The 21,750-nt window shown below is 42.7% G+C and overlaps 2 protein-coding genes across 4 annotated transcripts in view; both read left to right on the top strand.

The window, feature by feature from the left end:
- Positions 1 to 2,809, top strand: part of LOC129855222 (sodium- and chloride-dependent GABA transporter 2-like) — a 49,092-nt gene extending 46,283 nt beyond the window's left edge. For both annotated transcript variants that reach the window (XM_055922638.1, XM_055922639.1), the window contains exons 14-15: positions 70 to 240; positions 406 to 2,809. In XM_055922638.1, coding sequence (XP_055778613.1) covers positions 70 to 240; positions 406 to 570 — 336 coding nt within the window. In that variant the 3' untranslated portion in view covers positions 571 to 2,809. The remainder of the gene's footprint in view (positions 1 to 69; positions 241 to 405) is intronic.
- Positions 2,810 to 5,468: 2,659 nt separating this feature from the next.
- Positions 5,469 to 21,750, top strand: part of LOC129855223 (protein MON2 homolog) — a 28,124-nt gene continuing 11,842 nt past the window's right edge. The window contains exons 1-4 of one of the 2 annotated variants that reach the window (XM_055922640.1): positions 5,483 to 5,530; positions 5,797 to 5,936; positions 19,733 to 19,796; positions 20,024 to 20,151. In XM_055922640.1, coding sequence (XP_055778615.1) covers positions 5,500 to 5,530; positions 5,797 to 5,936; positions 19,733 to 19,796; positions 20,024 to 20,151 — 363 coding nt within the window. In that variant the 5' untranslated portion in view covers positions 5,483 to 5,499. Of the gene's footprint in view, positions 5,531 to 5,796; positions 5,937 to 19,732; positions 19,797 to 20,023; positions 20,152 to 21,750 lie in introns of both variants that reach the window. The other variant, XM_055922641.1, reaches the window with a different exon arrangement.

Below are 21,750 nucleotides of genomic sequence, written 5' to 3' on the forward strand. Positions count from 1 at the left end.
AATAAACCTAGGACGTAGCAAACAGTGACTGTCAAGAAGACAGAGCTGATGGACTATTTACCTCCGCAGGGTACTTTTGCCTTCTCCCTGATCAAGTACACCCCTCTGAAGTACAACAATGAGTATGTGTACCCCTGGTGGGGCTACGGCCTGGGCTGGCTCCTGGCCCTGTCCTCCATGCTCTGTGTCCCCCTCTGGGTGGTCATCAAAATGTGTTCTGTGGAAGGCACCCTGAAGGAGGTAAGTCACACACACCACCCACTGTTTTCACTCCTTACCCCCCCTGACTTTTTTCCTGTTTGCTATTGTCAATCTTTTGGGCTTAAGCTACTGTAACTTAGAAATATATACAAACCAATACAACAAACCAATCTTGTCTTGTCTATTTCCTCTGTTGTTCTGTAGCGCTTTACAATCCTGACCACACCGTCCACTGACTTACCCAAAACCAAGAAGGAGCAAGAGAAGCTGCTGGCCATCTTTGCTGCCGATGGGGACAGCCTCCGTCAGAGACACCCTCCCACCAAGGAAGGCTACTTCCCCGTCAACGAGAAGGAGTCCAACTGCTAGAGCTGGAAACGTGGACCCAGGCCTTGTGAGGTCCCATGTCCCTCCCCTCGACATGGCATCTGCCTTGGGCCCGTCCCAAACCTCTCCTCAACGATACCTCATAACTGCACAACTGCGGCCAAATGAGCACAGATGCAGAGACACTGGTGCTGCTGTGCCCTGGCTCTTTCTCTCCTGCAAGGTCTCTCAGAGACAATATAGACTACTGTTTCAGGTGCTGTTGTTAAATTGTGTATGTACTGATGTTCACACACGCAATGCTACTGGCTCTTCCATCTACACTTCCGTCCACGGGACAGTTGCTCGCCACTTCTGCCTCACACTGTTGCCTGATCAACCAGGAACTCTAGCTGGGTTGTGCTCATTTAGTTCGCCAATGACGAAGTTTAGCAGACATTGAAATGGTGTGATTCAGTGATTTGTTATATGTCCATTGTGGTTGAGACTTGAGAATGTTTGTCTGATGATCACATCTGCTTTCTAAGGATGTGTTTTTTGTTTTCCTCTTTTTCATGGACATCTCTGATGTTCAGCTCGGCACATGTTGTACGAATACTACTTCAAGTTGTTTTTCAGTTAGTTTTAGCTTCTGGCGGAATGGAATGTTTCATTCCAAACACAGTCGTAGAGTTTCAGTTGAATACAGTCCAGTTACATTGAGATGTTTAATTCAGGACTTAGCTGAAAGGACTGCCTCATACAGCACATCGTAACAATGCTTTACAACATAATCCCTCCGTCTGTCCTCCCTCTACCATGTTCTCATGTAGGGTTGCTCCTGATTTATATTCAGCTGTGAGAGACACTGTGATTAGGTATTATTTTTGTGCATTATGTTGAACTTGCTACAGTCATATCAGTTGATATAGTAAATACATCAATCTAATCAATATGTTTCTTAATTTACCCCGAGATGCTAAACCTTAGCTGACAACATTTTTAGATGACAAATAAAGGAATCCGATAACCGCATGCCAACTAAAAGCACCATGTCATTGTGGTTACAAGAAGCAATGCAGAATTGAACAAGAATTCAATGAGGCAATAATTATTTGGAGGCAATAATTTTTTTGCCTCTGAATACTATGATTTTACATTAATATATTGGCAAGTGCCAATATGTTACACACAACCTATACAGTTTAATATCCAGATTTATGTCAGTAGAATTGCATCAAAAATACATCTGAAGCCCAAGTGTCTGCCTCTATTATAGTAACCTAACATAGCAGGAATAAAATAAACCTGTAGAAAACAGACTGAATAGGCTTTGCTAGCCTAAGGTTGTTGTTTGAGTTTAGGATTAAGTCAGACATACTGTAAATGTATTGCTTTGATTCAAATGCTTACTTGGACATATAATCATTGTGTATTAGCATTTTAATCATACCCACTGGGCACAGACGTCAGCTCAAGGTCTAGTTTTGATTTACATTTTGTTGAGTTGTCAACTAACGTGAATTCAACATAAAATCAACAACAATTTTCAACATGTCAATGGATTTAGGTTCAAAGTTGGGTGAAAAAAAGACAAAATGCCCCTACGTTGATTACTTTTTGCAAATCCAATACATTTTCCTCCATTGATTTAACATCATCACATACATTTTGGGGGTTGAAATTATGTGGAAACAACATTGATTCAACAATTTTTTTGCCCAGTGGGTAGTCCTATGTTAGGTTTTTTAAGTACTTTAAAATGTAAAACCAGGATATTTGCATTGCTCTCATCCTTGGCTTGATTTAAAAAAAAAATGTATACAATCGTATATATATATATTTCTAAACTGTATACCAAGTCCAAAATGTGATAAAGCACATGATAAACATAGTTTAAAAACTAGTGAAAGTATGGATTGTGTTCAATATATTTTTGTTGTACAGAATTTTGGCATTTGAAATCATTGTACAGTACACTACAGTATACCATCATAGCGAGCAGCTTAGAGGTGAGAAGCTGGAGAGAAAGAGTTTTCCCGTAATACTGAACTTGAGTTTCATACCTTTTACCTTGGAAAAATTAAAAGTCTCGCAAAGTCTGTTATTTGCTTATTCATTAATTAATTATATCATCATCTACTTTGCCATATCATACAATAACAACTTTGAAAAGTATAAGCTCTTACACTTCCAGTATGTGTTCGTCAGTATTGCCAATGACATGTCCAGTGCAAAGCTGAGTACCGTTCACATGTATCATTACAACTGACATTGTAAAATAAAATCATTTATATTAAAAGTTTTAAAAAATTATGTGCATTCTTTTCCACCAAGATTTCTGAAGACTGTTGAGAGAGAGAGAGAGAGAGAGAGAGAGAGAGACTGTATGTATCCTGATGGCCAGCAGATGGAAGCAGAGTATTATCATCAAAAGCCATGAGTATGTCAGTAACCCAACTGAAATGATTTCAAGCCATGTGTGTGCTGTAGGCCTTTAATTTTTCCTCTAAAGAAATCTTAAAACATGTCATGCTACAGTATGTGTTTACTATTGAGCACATACAGGTAACTGCCAAAATAAAGGAAACACCAACATAACGTGTCTTAATGGGGCATTGGGCCACCACGAACTGCCAGAACAGCTTCAATGTGCCTTGGCATAGATTCTACAAGTGTCTAGAACTGTATTGAAGGGATGCGACATCATTCTTCCATGAGAAATTCTCCATAATTTGGTGTTTGGTTGATGATTGTCGAAGCAAGGTGCCGCTCAGGTGCCGCTCCAGAATCTCCTATAAGTGTTCAATTGGGTTGAGATCTGGTGACTGAGAGAGAGAGAGAGAGAGAGAGAGAGAGAGAGAGAGAGAGAGAGAGAGAGAGACAGACATACAGAAAGATAGATAGAGAGAGAGAGATAAAGCCCTTACATTGAATTGAGAGAGAGAGCGAGAGAGAGAGATAAAGCCCTTACATTGAATTGAGAGAGAGCGAGCGAGAGAGAGAGAGATAAAGCCCTTATATTGAATTGAGAGAGAGAGAGAGAGAGAGATAAAGCCCTTACATTGAATTGAGAGAGAGAGCGAGAGAGAGAGAGATAACGCCCTTACATTGAATTGAGAGCGAGCGAGAAAGAGAGAGATAAAGCCCTTACATTGAATTGAGAGAGAGAGAGAGAGAGACCAACCCCCTTTCAACCCTATGCTCCTTTGAGACTGCTCTTTCAACATCACTGAGTTCTCTTCTTCTAAGCATAGTACCCACAAAAATGAGCAACTGGGCATTTTTATACATGACACTAAGCAAATCCCCTCAAAAATATTTGTCACATACACATCGTTAGCAGATGTTAATGCGAGTGTAGCGAAATGCTTGTGCTTCTAGTTCCAACCATGCAGTAATATTGAACAAGTAATCTAACCTAACAATTTCACAACAACTACCTTATGTACATTTTTTCATTATTAAAGTGGCTAGAGATGAGTCAGTATGTTGGCAGCAGCCACTCAATGTTAGTGATGGCTGTTTAACAGTCTGATGGCCTTGAGATAGAAGCTGTTTTTCAGTCTCTCGGTCCACGCTTTGATGCACCTGTACTGACCTCGCCTTTTGGATGATAGCGGGGTGAACAGGCAGTGGCTCGGGTGGTTGTTGTCCTTGATGATCGTTTTGGCCTTCCTGTGACATCGGGTGGTGTAGGTGTCCTGGAGGGCAGGTAGTTTGCCCCCGGTGATGCGTTGTGCAGACCTCACTACCCTCTGGAGAGCCTTACGGTTGTGGGCGGAGCAGTTGCCGTACCAGGCGGTGATACAGCCCAACAGGATGCTCTTGATTGTGCATCTGTAAAAGTTTTTGAGTGTTTTTGGTGACAAGCCAAATTTCTTCAGCCTCCTGAGGTTGAAGAGGCGCTGCTGTGCCTTCTTCACCACACTGTCTGTGTGGGTGGACCATTTCAGTTTGTCCGTGATGTGTACGCCGAGGAACTTAAAACTTTCCACCTTCTCCACTACTGTTCCGTCGATGTGGATAGGGGGCTGCTCCCTCTGCTGTTTCCTGAAGTCCACGATCATCTCCTTTGTTTTGTTGACATTGAGTGTGAGATTAATTTCCTGACACCACACTCCGAGGGCCCTCACCTCCTCCCTGTAGGCCGTCTCATCGTTGTTGATAATCAAGCCTACCACTGAAGTGTTGTCTGCAAACTTGATCATTGAGTTGGAGGCGTGCATGGCCACGCAGTCATGGGTGAACAGGGAGTACAGGAGAGGGATGAGAACGCACCCTTGTGGGGCCCTAGTGTTGAGGATCAGCGGGGTGGAGATGTTGTTAACTACCCTCACCACCTGGGGGTGGCCCGTCGGGAAGTCCAGGACCCAGTTGCACAGGGCGGGGTCAAGACCCAGGGTCTATATTGAGCTTATTGAATAGTTTGGAGGGTACTATGGTGTTAAATGCTGAGCTGTAGTCGATGAACAGCATTCTTACATAGGTATTACTTTGTCCAGATGGGTTAGGGCAGTGTGCAATGTGATTGCGATTGCGTTGTATGTGGCATGATGGGGTGTTAATTATGTAATTAACTCAGGAACCACACCTCTGTGGAAGCACCAGTTTTCAATATACCTTGTATCCCTCATTGTTCCCTCATTTATTTTGGCAGTTACTTGTACATTGCCTTGCAAAATACTACATTAATTTGTTTGTATTACTCCACAAGAGGACGCTGGAATCATTCTGCTGGAATCCGGTCATGTTTACGGTAGTGCAAGTGACGTGTCAATGGGATGATCTCAAATATTTTTCTCACGTCCTCGCTACTCCTCTGCTTCTCAAAAGCCATTGGATGAGAAAACCAGAGGTCCCGCCCCTCTTACCTTCTTCTCCAATGGGTTTTGAGAAGGGGACGATGAGCGAGGAGAGAGGCGCAGGGAAATACAATTGAGATCTTCCCAATGTCTACCAAAGCATTGTGGGATTGAAACGTTGCTTGCAATGGTGACTGCTGGAGCCGTAGGAACTACGGGTAAAACTGAGAAATATTAACCATATAAATGTCACTAGAATTGTGCTAGGTATGATAATCTATGACACCACCGTCTAGGCTTTTTTGTTGTGGACAAGCTTATGCCCGTGTCATCCCTTCCATTCGGTATGGGCAAAGTAGAAAACTGGAATATTGACTTGTGTCAGTGAACGCTTGCTGAGGTCCATACCGTTTTTCGTTTTCTAAGGGGCTGAATAAGTAGGCAAGTGACTAGTATCTTACGATTGCTTTATTATTATTTCAAGATTTGATATTTGGGTCGAATACATCATCCAAAATGTCGACTAGTAGCCCCGAAGCGGTGAAGAAATTACTCGAGAACATGCAGACGGATCTGCGGTCCCTGTCCATGGAATGCAAGAAGAAATTCCCCCCAGTCAAAGAGGTAGTTATGGCTGTCTGACGTTGTAGCTAGCAATTCCTCTCTTGCTTTCGCTCAGTTTCACTCTACTGTGTGTTATGTGATGTTTTGCCACCTCACCACTGATTATACATTTCAATGCAACTGCTGATGTTGTGATGCGAGCGCTCGCGACATGTATCAGAAATGGGAAGTCTAAATGGTTCCTTGTGACGTTTCAATCTGACGTCACTTAATTGAAGTAGACGTTTAAAACTGGTTGGGTTAGGTAAGGGTTATTATTAGGGTTTACCATCAGAAATAATAGGGTGATACCCAGTTGTGAAGGCTGCATGGTTGCTAGCCAGCAGATCCGTTCCGCTTGCTTACATCTGCACTAGGGTCAGACAACATTCCTGTGTATATGAAGACACTACGGAGCCGGCACAAGCTATGGCTCGGAAAATGTATCTCAATCCAGGGATGAGAAATGTGTTGTACTCCGAATCGTCCCAGTATTCTAACTGTTACATCAAGAAGATTGAAAGACTATTAGTTTTCTGGAAATCTGGCTTTTTCATCCTCATACTAGGTAACAGCAGCCATTTTGGAATGGCAGTGTCAGCCAATTAGCTCTGTTGTTCAACCATACATGCATTCCATAACGGCTGCTGTTCCTACTGCTAACTAGCATGAGGATGAAAACAGCAGTTTACTTAAACTAGCACTTGTTCAATCTTCTCGGTTTAACACTTCATTTGGGATAATGGACAAATTGGAGTACAACGCATTTCTCATCCCTGGATTGAGATATGTTTTCCAAGCCATATCTCGCACCGGCTTCGCAGTTTCTTAATATACACAGGAATGCTGTATGACCCTAGTGTAGCTGTAAGCAAGCGGGTTAGATCTGCTGGCTACATGGATGCTGAAGATTTTTATAACTAAGCCAAAGATTTTGGGATGCTTTTCCAAGGTCTTGGTGTGAACAGTAGCCAGTTGTCAAATACTGACTTTACATTCTATGATGGGACGTCCATTGTTTTGTGTGGATGTCAGAATCAGCTTTTTCACAATTTTGAGCTTCAATGATTTTCAAAATGAAGATGCTTAGTGTTGCCACTGCATTGGTCAGAAATGCTACATCCCAAGTGTTGTGATTTAATGGCAGAATATTTATTTTTTCTTGGCTTGAATTGCACGGTCTGGTTCACTTTTTTTAGGGGAATGTGAACACAAAGCTCCCCAGGTTGGTTCATCATTATTCCCACACCACGCACTAGACTACTGCAACACAATTGCCCCTGCCATAACCCAGCACATTGGTGCCACGAAAGAGAGATGTTGATGTCCAGGTTCGCTGGAAAAAAAACGTGCCTTTTTTGGGTATTGATTAGCAATTGTCAAGGATCCACAAAAATGTGTGTGTGTGTGTGTGTGAGAAGACACCATATTTGGTTGGAATTGCAACTAAGAGTACAAAATCAATGCTAGTTCTTAGGCAGTAGCTTACATTGGGTGTTCAATTTTCAGTTACAGCATTATTTAATCTACAGTATCCCTCTGCTATTTATTCTGTTAATTATAATCAGAAGATAATATTATTAGGTCATATTTTAACTAAATGCAATGTATTAGCTTCCCAAATTTAAGTAGGTATATTTAGCGGTCCGATACGTTCTGATCAAATGTCTTGCCCTGCACTTTGTAAAAACCAAGAGTGCATTGAGGTAATGTTGGAAGAAATATCCTGGTTCCTTTTTCTAAAGAGCAATGTGAATGCAAAGAGGACTCGGACGTGAAAATAGGTGAAGTGAACTGGCAAATGAGTTGAGTCCTTATCCAAAAGTAAGGTTAGTGTGAATAGAAAAATAACTGGGTTCACTTTAAAAAGGACTGAGATCGGTTCTTTTAAGAGGACTATATGTGAAAACAACTATGATGCCTGGTCTACTTCATCAAGCTAAATATTTTCCAAATGGGAGGAGAGACATGCCTTTCAAACTGAGAATACTGCTATCTAGCCTTCCTCTCTAAACTAGCTAGAGATAAGCTGCTCCTTTCCAGATGTCGATCTCACAAACTGTCCAAGGTTAAGCTGATGCAGGTTTTCAGTAGAAATTGGAATGATGCTCTTTTTTTTACTGCATCTAGCTTACATGCTAAGTACTGACTGTCTTCATTTTACCACAAGTGCTTGGACTATACCTTGTATTCATTGCATCAATTGGCTTATCATGACAACAATACTGCGGAGGAGGTTATGCTCGTGCGTTGTGTTTTACAGTACAAATGCCTGAAGCATTGCCACAAGCATTAACCTAGTCCTCTGGTAAGCCAAATGCAGACACTTGTTTACATGATGTCACTTTGCCTAAACACACCAGACCTGTTTTGTTACTTACCTATTTGCTTGATTATATGTGACTTGTTTCAGGAAACTAGGTGTATGTCACGCGTCACTATTTCACAGGAGAGCCATTTGCGTAATGTTTTTTATTTGTATCAAAATGTGTTTTTTGGCAGAAATGCCTTCTGGAACATGTGAACTTTCATGTGCCTTAACAACAAACATGTATGCCATCTGTAAATACAAATACATTTGTTAAATTACAAGCCTAGTTGGTTTAACCAAGATGGCCTCAATGCCAAGTGTCTTGTCTGGAGGAAACCTTGCATCATCACCTACGGTGAAGCATGTGGGTGGCAGCATCATGCTGTGGGGATGTTTTTCAGCAGCAGGGACTGGGAGACTAGTCGGGATCAAGGGAAAGATGAACGGAGCAAAGTACAGAGATCCTTGATGAAAACCTGCTCTAGAGCACTCAGACTCTGACTGGGACAGCGACCCTAACCAGGACAACTACCCGAACCACACAGCCAGGGCAATGCAGGAGTGGCTTTAGGACATTTCTCTGAATGTCCTTGAGTGACCCAGCCAGAGCCTGGACTTGAACCCTATCGAACATCTCTGGAGAGACCTGAAAAAAGCTGTGCAGCAACGCACCCCATCCAACCTGACAGAGCTTGAGAGGATCTGCAGAGAAGAATGGGAGAAACTCCCCAAATACAGGTGTGCCAAGCTTGTAGCGTCATACCCAAGAAGACTCGAGGCTGTAATCGCTGCCAAAGGTGCTTCAACAAAGTACTGAGTAAAGGGTCTGAATACTTATGTAAATGGAATATTTATGTTTTTAAATTGTAATACGTTTGCAAACATTTTCTAAAAAAAACGTTTTTGCTTGGTCATTATGGTGTATTGTTTGTCCATTTGATGAGGGGACAACTATTTCATCCATTTTAGAATAAGGCTGTAACGTAACAAAATGTTAAGTCAAGGGGTGTGAATGCTTTCCAAATGCACTGTATGTTTTAGTTTAATGCACCAAATGCCTGTATCGCAATAATCAAGTATATATCTATATACACTGCTCAAAAAAATAAAGGGAACACTTAAACAACACAATGTAACTCCAAGTCAATCACACTTCTGTGAAATCAAACTGTCCACTTAGGAAGCAACACTGATTGACAATAAATTTCACATGCTGTTGTGCAAATGGAATAGACAAAAGGTGGAAATTATAGGCAATTAGCCAGACACCCCCAATAAAGGAGTGATATTGCAGGTGGTGACCACAGACCACTTCTCAGTTCCTATGCTTCCTGGCTGATGTTTTGGTCACTTTTGAATGCTGGCGGTGCTCTCACTCTAGTGGTAGCATGAGATGGAGTCTACAACCCACACAAGTGGCTCAGGTAGTGCAGTTAATCCAGGATGGCACATCAATGCGAGCTGTGGCAAAAAGGTTTGCTGTGTCTGTCAGCGTAGTGTCCAGAGCATGGAGGCGCTACCAGGAGACAGGCCAGTACATCAGGAGACGTGGATGAGGCCGTAGGAGGGCAACAACCCAGCAGCAGGACCGCTACCTCCGCCTTTGTGCAAGGAGGTGCACTGCCAGAGCCCTGCAAAATGACCTCCAGCAGGCCACAAATGTGCATGTGTCTGCTCAAACGGTCAGAAACAGACTCCATGAGGGTGGTATGAGGGCCCGACGTCCACAGGTTGGGGTTGTGCTTACAGCCCAGCACCGTGCAGGACATTTGGCATTTGCCAGAGAACACCAAGATTGGCAAATTCGCCACTGGCGCCCAGTGCTCTTCACAGATGAAAGCAGGTTCACACTGAGCACATGAGCACATGTGACAGACGTGACAGAGTCTGGAGACGCCGTGGAGAACGTTCTGCTGCCTGCAACATCCTCCAGCATGACCGGTTTGGCGGTGGGTCAGTCATGGTGTGGGGTGGCATTTCTTTGTGGGGCCGCACAGCCCTCCATGTGCTCGCCAGAGGTAGCCTGACTGCCATTAGGTACCGAGATGAGATCCTCAGACCCCTTGTGAGACCATATGTTGACACATGCACATTTGTGGCCTGCTGGAGGTCATTTTGCAGGGCTCTGGCAGTGCACCTCCTTGCACAAAGGCGGAGGTAGCGGTCCTGCTGCTGGGTTGTTGCCATCCTACGGCCTCCTCCACGTCTCCTGATGTACTGGCCTGTCTCCTGGTAGCGCCTCCATGCTCTGGACACTACGCTGACAGACACAGCAAACCTTTTTGCCACAGCTCGCATTGATGTGCCATCCTGGATGAACTGCACTACCTGAGCCACTTGTGTGGGTTGTAGACACCGTCTCATGCTACCACTAGAGTGAGAGCACCGCCAGCAGTAAAAAGTGACCAAAACATTAGCCAGGAAGCATAGGAACTGAGAAGTGGTCTGTGGTCACCACCTGCAGAATCACTCCTTTTTTGGGGGTGTCTTGCTAATTGCCTATAATTTCCACCTTTTGTCTATTCCATTTGCACAACAGCATGTGAAATTTATTGTCAATCAGTGTTGCTTCCTAAGTTGACAGTTTGATTTCATAGAAGTGTGATTGACTTGGAGTTACATTGTGTTGTTTAAGTGTTCCCTTTATTTTTTTGAGCAGTGTATATATTTTTAATGAGTGTTTGTATTTTTGGTCTCGTCTCCTTTGCTCCTTTTGTGCTGTGTGCACTCTGCACCTTCCTACCCCCCCCCTCAACACCAGGGCTGTAATGTAACAAAATGTGGAAAAAGTCAAGGGGTCTGAATACTTTCCGAATGCACTGTACATTCAAGTTAATCAAATTAATTAGATTTATCGCCCAGCCCTAGATGCAGGGTGGTATACTGCTGTAGGCCTAGCTGTCAGAGAAATTATACTGTCTCAGTCAGTCTCCACATTTGAGATGACTGCTCCTTTATGCTGAGCTTGTGCCCTTTCGGCCTCCACTCCAGACTGAGTCAGCAGGCAGGCAGGTATAACTCTGGCTGGCTCTGTTTGTTTCTCCTCAGACGTAGTCACACAGAAAGACTCAGCACTGCTCTGGGGACGATACCTCTACAGCAGGGATGGGCAACTGCCGCAGCCTTTTGTACGCCCGCAGACCACCGCAGACCAATTAAAAACATTTAATAAAAACATTTAAGATGGGGGTGGGGGTCGCAACATACTGTTGAGAGTTAGAGTACACGAGCTGCAATTTTGACATTTGGTTATGCATCAGCAGTCACTCAATTTGCCAATGTCAGCAAAAAATATTATAAGTTAGTCTAGCAGCCAGCTATCTAAGCATGGTTGAATTACTGACTGAAGTGGGGCCCATTAATCATCAGTTATCACATTAAAAACTGCAAACATTTTCCTCCACCCTATGGCAAAATATGTAGAATTTAAGGCAGGGCAGTATGACATATCACAGTATTTCAATTTTACCATATTTTATGTTTTTTCAATAATACAAGTTCTACATTTACTTTGAGTAATGCTTGACCCCAGGGTGGGGGACATACATTCTAAGTGATTTCCATTTTGATTATTTTATAATGTTCAAATAATCTTCAACCCAAAATAACTTTCTGCATTAATTTGAGATCATTTCCACACTGCCACGTACAGTGGCAGGAAAAGTATGGGAACCCTTTGGAATTACCTAGATTTCTACATAAATTGGTCATAAAATTTGATATAATCTTCATCTAAGTCACAACAATAGACAAACACAGTCTGCCTTAACTAATAACACACACATTATTTTATTTTTCTTGTCTATATTGAATACATAATTCAGTGTCGGTTGGAAAAAGTATCTGAACCCCTAGGCTAATGACTTCTCCAAAAGATAATTGTAGTCAGGAGTCGGCTAACCTGGAGTCCAATCAATGAGATGAGATTGGAGATGTTGGTTAGAGCTGCCTTGCCCAATAAAAATAAAAAATCACACAATTTGAGTTTGCTATTCACACGAAGCATTGTCTGATGTGAACCATGCCTCGAACTAAAGAGATCGCAGAAGACCTAAGATTAAGAATTGTTGACTTGAATAAAGCTGAAAATGGTTACAAAAGTATCTCTAAAATTCTTGATGTTCATCAGTCCACAGTAAGACAAATTGTCTATAAATTGAGAAAGTTCAGCACTGTTGCTACTCTCCCTAGGAGTGGCTGTCCTGCAAAGATGACTGCAAAAGCACAACACAGAATGCTCAATGAGGTTTAGAAGAATCCTAGAGTGTCAGCTAAAGACAGAAATCACTGGAATATGCTAACATCTCTGACGAGTCTACAATACGTAAAACGCTAAACGAGAATGGTGTTCATGGGAGAACACCACGGAAGAAGCCACTGCTGTCCAAAAAAAAACATTGCTGAATGTCTGAAGTTTACAAAAGTGCACCTGGGTGTTCTACTGGCAAAATCTGGACATATGTAACTACAGATGAGTTGTTTGGAAGGAACAAACAACCCTATGTGTGGAGAAAAAAAGGCACAGCACACCAAATCAAAACCTCATCCCAACTGTAAAGTATGGTGGAGGGAGCATCATGGTTTGGGGCTGCTTTGCTGCCTCAGGGCCTGGACAGCTTGCTATCTTCGACGGAAAAATGAATTCCCAAGTTTATCAAGACATTTTGCAGAAGCATGTTAGGCTATCTGTCCGCCAATTGAATCTCAACAGAATTTGGGTGATGCAACATGACAACGACCCAAAACACAGTAGTAAATCAACAACAGAATGTCTTCAACAGAAGGAAATACGCCTTCTGGAGTGGCCCAGTCAGAGTCCTGACATCAACCTGATTAAGAATCTGTGGCTTGACCTCGAGCAGTTCACACCAGACATCCCAAGAATATTGCTGAACTGAAACCGTTTTGTAAAGAATGTTCCAAAATTCCTCCTGACTGCTGTGCAGGTCTGATCTGCAACTACAGAAAACATTTGGTTGAGGTTATTGCTGCCAAAGGAGGGTCAACCAGTTATTAAATCCAAGGGTTCACATACTTTTCCCACCCTACACTGTGAATGTTTACACGGTATGTTCAATGAAGACATGAAAACGTATAATTGTTTGTTATTAGTTTAAGCAGACTGTGTTTGTCTATTGTTGTGACCTAGATGAAGATCAGATACAAATTTATGCAGAAATTCAGGTATTTCCAAAGGGTTCACATACTTTTTCTTGCCACAGTAGGGCTGCACGATATGGGCAAAACATCTAAATCTTATTTTTAACCAAATGCTGCAATTGCGACTTGACTTGGAAATCAGTAAATTTTAAATAAATAAATTAAACCCTAATCTATGGATTTCGCATGACTGAATACAGATATGCATATGTTGGTCACGGATACCTTTTTAAAGGGGTGTGAATCAGAAAACCAGTCAGTGTCTGGTGTGACCACCATTTGTTTTATGCAGCGCAACACATCTCCTTCGCATCGAGTTGATCAGGCTGTTTTTTGTTGCCTGTGGAATGTTGTTCCACTTCTCTTCAATAGCTGTGTGAAGTTGCTGTATATTGGTGGGAACTGGAACATACTGTCATACACGTCTATACAGAGCATCCCAAACATGCTCAAGGGGTCACATGTCTGAGTATGCAGGCCATGGAAGAACTGGGACATCAGCTTATGCTGACATGCTGAGATATGAGGTGATGAAGGGTACGACAATGGGCCTCATCTCATCACGGTATCACAGTGCATTCAAATTGCCATTGATAAAATGCAATTGTGTTCGTTATCCATAGCTAATGCCTGCCCATACCAAAACCCCACGCCACCATGGGGCACTCTGTTAACAACGTTGACATCAGCAAACCGCTCGCCCACAAGACGCCATACATGTGGTCTGCAGTTGTGAGGCCAATTGGACGTACTGCCAAATTCTCTAAAATGATGGAGGCGGCTTATGGTAGAGAAATTAACATTACATTTTCTGGCAACAGCTCGGATGGACATTTCTGCAGTCGGCATGCCAATTGCACACTCCCTCAACTTGAGACACCTCTGGCATTGTGTTATGACAATGCTGCACATTTTAACGTGACCTTTCATTGTCCCCAGCACAAGATGCACCTATTTAATGATCATGCTGTTTAATCAGCTTCTTGATATGCCACAGCTGGATGGATGGATGGATGGATGGATTATCTTGGCAAAGGAGAAATGCTCACTAATGGATGTAAACCAATTTTAGAGAAAAAGCTTTTTGTACACATGGAACATTTCTGGGACCTTTTTGTTTCAGCTCATGAAACATGGGACCAACACTTTACATGTTGCGTTTTATACTTTTGTTCAGTATAGAGCAAAACACTTGGGTGAACTGTTGGCTCGTGGAAAATAAATGATTATTCTGTCTATTGTTAAAAGTTAATAGTTGGCACTTTGAAAACAGTGTTTGACATGGCAACAAATTAAAATGTCAGGGAGGAGTTATTGTGACAGGATAGGAAGCAAAGTGTTGGTCAGTGTTTCCTTAGTGATATCATGTAGCTAACATATTCATGCTTCGCCTATTCCTCTTTGATTTAGAAGATACTGTTGCACAAACAACATGCTGATTTAGGCCCACACAATCACTGGTATCAGGCTGTATAGCTAGCTACATTTGCTCAGGACATTGTTTAGCTAGTTAGCAAGCCAGCTAACTAGCGATTGGCATTATCGGCTAACACGACTTAGCCTCAACTTGCTACGAAAAAACAAACTAGCTGTTTGCAGATGTAAGAAACACAAACTAATAGTATAGAACGCTTGTGGATTTATATTAAGAATCAAAGTGGAAACAGTATCGTAGTCATCAACATTGTTGGATGTGCTTCATTGACCATGTAGACTGAACACAGGTGTCTCGTGGTGGAGTAATAACAGATGCACACTTTGAGTGACATGGTGGGCTAGGTCTGTAGAAAGCGGCATGCGAAGAGAGGGAGAGAGCAGAGTAAACTATACAAATGAACATTATGCTGTGTGTATCACATTTAACAAACCAAACATTCAAATACCATTATAGAAGGTAAAGTAAAAACCCAAACCTGTCCATGCATCAATATATAGTCAAATACGGTATACCTCCCAGCCCGAGTAGAATCGCAGGAAATTAGCTGTAAAACTGCAAATGTTCTCTCCGCCCAATGACGAAATTAGTAGAATTGCATGAAATTAACTAGATTATTTTTGTCTTCGCTGTCACGAGGGGGGGTGCTAAAATGTTTTGCTCACAAGGTGTTGGGGGGGGGGGTGTATGGATGCAGGTACGCAGACTCACTTGACTTTTTTTTTTTGTGGACACCGTAGAATCTGTCTATACTAAGCCTGTCCTTTGCTGGGCTTTCTAAGTAGTCTGTTTTACATTTTGATCAACATATCTGAATTATCTTACATTACTATGGGAAATAAAAATGTCAGTTGTGCCCTTGAGTCTTTTTTTCTCTTTTCACTCAGATAGCCAGGTACGAGACACCTCCTTGACCAGTCTTGCACACCCCTCTCCCATTCATTTACCTCTTTTACTGCAGTGCAGCTGAATTCTCTCAGGTTTGTCTGGGTTAAGAAGGGCTGAGAAGAATCCTGTAGATTTTTCTATATCACAGCTTCACGCTCAAGAACTTTCCTTCTATTGAGTGACAGCCAGCTAAATCAGTGGGAGCTTTTCTGTTGTGTTATGATCGCTGGTCTCTCTGGTGAGGAGTTACAGTGCTGTGTTTCTCGACTGTCTGAAACGTGGCTCCTCCTTCATGCCCCGCCTGTATGGCTGACTTTGCCACACGGGTGTCATACAGTCTGAAGAAATAACAAGCTGAAAAGCAGAAACTTAGTAGAACTGACAGAAGGTGAGACTAAGGTTTGGATTAATTGAATAAGCCCCTTCAATGTAGGCTATGCAGCAGCAGAATCAATGCGAAAATCTGCAGTGTGAGTTGCTCTCTCGACATGTGCTCTTCTGAGACAGCCTCTAAGCGGCTGAGCAAATGATGCTGGGCTTTAGGAGAAGTAGTGAGTTTGCATTCAGGCTGGTGCCCAACTTCATGAATAATTCTCCCCTAGGATAAAACATGTAGTGAAGTTAGTGCTACGGGTGTGACCTGGTCCTTCCACTATTTGTCTTCATGCAGCTGTAGTGTGGATGAACCTTCGCATTCAGTGGCTTCATACGCCCTTCACAGTGCGGTTCACAGAAATAGTTTTAAACTGCCAGCTTGTAATTTTGACTCCTACTGATTCAGACTGAAGCTTCTCAGTTCTATTGTAAAGGGGAAGAAAGTCATGCAGTGTCAGGCCTTTTTGGGCTCAGTTAGAATTTTACTGGATAAGAGTGTGAGTGGGGAGGGTGGACTTGGTATAGAAAGACTACTGACTGAGCTAGCATGAATAGACTGGAGTGGTTTCATACAGTGGCTGGTCTGTCTGATGACCTAAATGACTCATAGCAGATCCATTCCACTCTCATCACAAACATGAAGAACGAGGAAATGAAGCCAGTTATTTCAAATGTGAAAGTGTGAGGATGGACAAGCATCCAATAAGCAGAATTAGGCTTATCCTTGTTGATAGTATTATTCATAAAGCCCAGGCTATATCTTCAACATTGTAATGAAGCTGTTTCCTTAAAGACCATTGACCATCCCTTATGATGTCATCATCACCACTATCATCTTCCTTCTACAAAAGGCTCCCATTCACATTCCATACTGGGTCCATTCACTGTGGCTCCTCTGAGCCCTGCTAGTGCTAGGCCCACCTAACCACAATGGCTGCTGTGTAAGGAGGGTTGGAGAAGGACCTTTTTTTAAGGCAATTTATAACAAAGTTAACACAGCGTGGCCTTTTGCTCAACAGCACTGTGGCGAAATTCACTTGGAATGAATGTCAGTTGTGTGCAACAATCGTATACAGCCAAACAAGGAACATCAAGGGTGCTGGAATGGAATATATAGGCCTAGTAGCCTTGTATATGTTCAGTTCTAGAGCGTGTGCTGATGGTCAGCCTGTTATGTGTGCCGAGAAACACTAACTTCATTAGCCATGGGGCATTTCCATGGTAAGAGTCATGCTGAGACTCCAGTTTTGTCACTTTAAAATGTATGTCAAACAAAAACCAATAATTGCAAAGTTAAGCAATCCATACAACTCTATGCACAAGGACTACTTTTTGAACAGTTTACTTGAACAGTGCAGATGCAACGTTTTGTTCCAGAATGACAGTTTGTGCCGTCATTCTGTTATCAAACTTTGCATCCGCACTGTTCAAGTAAATGTGTTTTTGTAACATTTTCTGTGGAAATTGTTAAAAGTAGTCCTTGTGCAGAGTTGTATGATTTGTTTAACTTTGCGATCATTGGTTTCTGTTTGATGTACATTTTAAAGTGAAAATTGTGAGTCTCAGCATCACTCTGTTATTGTGGAATTGTCCCAAGATAAAGAGTAACTTCATGACGAGAAAGCCTCTGCACCAAAGCTGCTGCCTATCAACGACACCTAGAATAAGAACCCCAATGGCCCTAAACGTCCCTTTTCCCCCAACACAGACTTTATTGTCTGTTTGTGGAGGCCTAACCTTGTTTGTGCTAGAGAGATGTCCTCAACAACAACAAAAATGTATGTCACCCTGCCTGCCTCCCAGTTTAGAAATAAGAGCAACAGCCAAAAAGAAAGGAGGACCAAGGCAGTCTTCATAGAATTAAAATGCCTTTATTTGTATGGCATGTTCAATGGAAACAAAGATGAAAAATGTTGTTTCGGCTGCATGACCTTTGTCAGGGAATACATGAGCCAAAGCCAATTAGTTGTCTTCACTGTTCTTCGTAGCTTCTAGGGTTATATTGATATCTTCGTCTCTACACCAGCAGGATCGGAATGATTATTAGAACAAGTTCTGTGTGATTTTTAATGCCCTGTTAACGCCCTCCGCCTCCATCCACACTGAGGACAAAGGAGAGGAGGGAGACGTGCATTTCTCTAGATTATCTTTAAGTCGCTGTGTGGGGTTACGATAGGGCCTGTAGTTCTACACAGTTTGGCCCAGTCCACACTCTGCAGTATTAAGGCCCTGTTGCCGGGTAACCAAGAGGTTCAAGAGGTCGCATACTGTCCAATTGACTCCCACCTCTGTGCGGCCTTGTGGCAGGTCAAATTAAATATGAAGTGATATCACTGTATACCAGGCCAAACACAGCAGTATAGCACAGCAGGTCTGGTTAGAACAACAATAACATGAAGTGTTTGTCACCCAGGCTGTCTTCCTATGTGATTTTACATCATACGAAGAGGGGTTGACTGGTGGTTGTTATTCATATCAAATGAATTACCTGCTGGAGTGTTGTACACTGTTCTTAAGCTAGACCCTTTGTGGTCAGATTTTAACTGAAGAAACCCTGCTAAGCTGTGTGTGTTTCAGTATGGAGGAGAGGCAGTGACTAGAACAGGTTAACTGAAGAAACCCTGCTAAGCTGTGTGTGTTTCAGTATGGAGGAGAGGCAGTGACTAGAACAGGTTAACTGAAGAAACCCTGCTAAGCTGTGTGTGTTTCAGTACTAGAACAGGTTGTCTTGTGCTCACACCAATCCAATATTTCTTCACTTTAGCTTGGAACAAGAATTGTGCGACAGGAATTGCCAGGAAACAATTTGACACTGAAAGTATGTTAATGTAGGCTATAGGGAAAGAAGTGGAGCATGCTCAACCAACGGGAGTCGAGGTACAACCCAAAAAATGTTAATCATCATTGAAAAGGAAAAGACGCAACGCTCGCTCACCATTTAAATATTCATTGTTTTATTCAAGCAAGGTTAAAAGTTGTTCTGATAAAGGCCATTGAGAGCTGAAATGTTAATCTTTTAACCTTGCTTAAATAAAACACTGCATTTTGTTATGGTGAACGAGTGTCGCACCTTTTCTATGTAGGTTATAGGCCCAGTCTGTATCACAGTGCACAGTCAGGTGTTAATGATCTGCTTGTTGTGGTTGGTTTCTTACTTTTTAACTCTGCAGTGTTGGGAAAGGGCTCGTGAGTAAGCATTTCACCGTAAAGTCTACACTTGTTGTATTCGGCGTATGTGACAAATAAAAATGTATTTCGATTTGAATTGTTTTATTCGATTTGACTTGGGGATGGGAGAAAAAGAACGAAGGAGAACGAGAGGGAGAATATCTTGACCAAGCTGCAGCTGCTGTAGAGCGATAGAGACCTCTGTAGACTGCTGAAAGCACAGCATGATCTCACTATGTCTGGCAACAGAGCTCCACACAAGAGAAATCACTATGGCTCCCAGTGTCTCCTCTCCGGTAACTCAAGGTTAACTGATTAGTGTGTCTGGCCTTGAGGATCATTAATAAGGAGTAGGAGACGTCTACCTCAGTTCTAACAGTGCATATAGAGGTGGTAACGTATCGTCAGCTGTCTTATCATAAGGAATGTATAGGTACAGTAAATGTCAACTTAATGTGTCTCTGTTCTGTGCTTTTCTAGGCTGCTGAGTCTGGGATAGTCAAGATCAAGACCATCGCTGCGAGGAATTCAGACATCTTGGCAAGTGAGTGATTGAGGGAGGGGACACTCTTATGCCTTGTGTGCGTTTGTTTGTGAGCGATGTTTTGGCTGAGCCAATATCCAATCACATACAGAACAGTGATTAGACCCCATTAAAACAAGCTAAGGAAAGGAGGATGCATTCTAACAGAGTAGTCTTATTGTAGAGGTTTGTTTTAGAACAGCTGTCTAATGTGTTAACTGCATGCCCATGTATTGTCTCCTCTTTAGCTCTGAAGGAGAACAGCTCGGAGGTGGTCCAGCCGTTCCTGATGGGCTGTGGCACCAAGGAGCCCAAGATCACCCAGCTGTGTCTGGCTGCTATCCAGAGACTCATGTCCCACGAGGTGGTGTCTGAGGTGAGGAACACAGGACCACTAACAAAAGACTGATATGCTTTCATTCTAAGGAAATTGGTCTGGATGTAAGGCATACATTTGAAGTCAGGGCAGTGGGAGAACGTTATGATGATCCTGTCTGGGCTTCTACTACTTTACATTCAGTAGTGCCAGTATTTCTCACTGAGAGGGTGAGAGATCTACTTTAGGCTTCACATTGCAGTGCAAAGCCTCATCTCTGTAGAACTGCTTGCTGCACCTCAATATGGAGCCCAGGGTATTGTGACTGGCCTTCCCTGACAATGGCCTTGATCTGCCTGGTGTTAGCAGCGACACCTTGACTGACCACTGGCCACCTAGCCAGCCAGGCCCACTGTGTGAATAAGAACACCCTGGCTAATTCACTCCCTGCCTGACTGAATGTGTACACCCTGCCTTCCTGATTGGCTGGCTGGCTGACTGACTGTGTACACCCTACCTTCCTGGCTGACTGACTGTGTACAGCCTGACTGGCTGGCTGGTTGTGTTTACATGATATCAGCAGACTCCCTGTCTGTAGCCTTTCAACAGAGGCTTTCTGCCACACTCCAGCACCTCCCCTCTATCTCTGTTTGTCTGTAAGCCCAGGGCTTAACTACTGGGATGGGGATGAGGAACCAAGCTACCACGATATTGATTATATGTGATGTTTTATGTGAGTGAAAAGTGTTGGTTTTGCCTTCTGAAGAACAGGTTGTTTCTTCAAACTCACCTTCCCCCAGTTTCACTGGTTGTGGACGAGTTCTGCAGCGTTGTTCTGACCTCAGGAAGAGACACGAGGACAATGGCTCAATCCCAATACCCCCGCCTTAGCCCGCCCCCTCGTTTTCAAGTGTCCCTCGGTGGGGGAGTGGCACTCAAATGGAGCAACTAGAGGTAGGGAGAGATGAATAACCCTAGGGAATGGGACGTCACTCACGTACATCAGAAGCCGCCGAAGGATAGCCTACCACGCAATTCAATGACGTCGAGCCTTGTTTTCACTCCACTGGCGGCGATAATAGCTTTCCTTATATTTCTCATGCAACAAATACGTACAGTACTTACCAAATGAAAACAGCCAAATAACAATGTGCCCAAAATGTACCAATCCTCTGGTTGTGGTTCAATGTGGAGTAGTACTGAAGTCAGGACTTTCATTCCATAATAGCAGTTTGACATGTAACAGTCGCATTTCCCTTCACTCAGTCATTTTATGCATTTTCTTGGGGATTAAAGATGAATGATTAACCAGTGGAAGCATTTAAAAAAAGTTTCAACCATTGTTCTGAACTAATATTTAGTTAGAGGTGGGGGATATCTAGCTGCACAACATTTTTAACAAACCGATCTCATGGAACTATATTTAACTATACTGTACATTTTCGTTATAGTCCTTCAAATACTTGTTTTAATTAAAATTCAGAAATGGATAATCACCCTACAGTTTTCTTAATCTGAGCCGAAAGGTCATTTCAGAATCCCCCCAGTTTGGTAGCCTATGCTGTAGAATGCTCTTCCTGGCCATGGTTGTTCATGTGGTGGTTACAATGTATCTCTGATCAAACGCTCTCATAAAAGGTGGTTACAATGTATCTCTGA

The sequence above is a fragment of the Salvelinus fontinalis genome, chromosome 5, assembly GCF_029448725.1.
Source record: "Salvelinus fontinalis isolate EN_2023a chromosome 5, ASM2944872v1, whole genome shotgun sequence".
Classification (NCBI taxonomy): Eukaryota; Metazoa; Chordata; class Actinopteri; order Salmoniformes; family Salmonidae; genus Salvelinus; species Salvelinus fontinalis.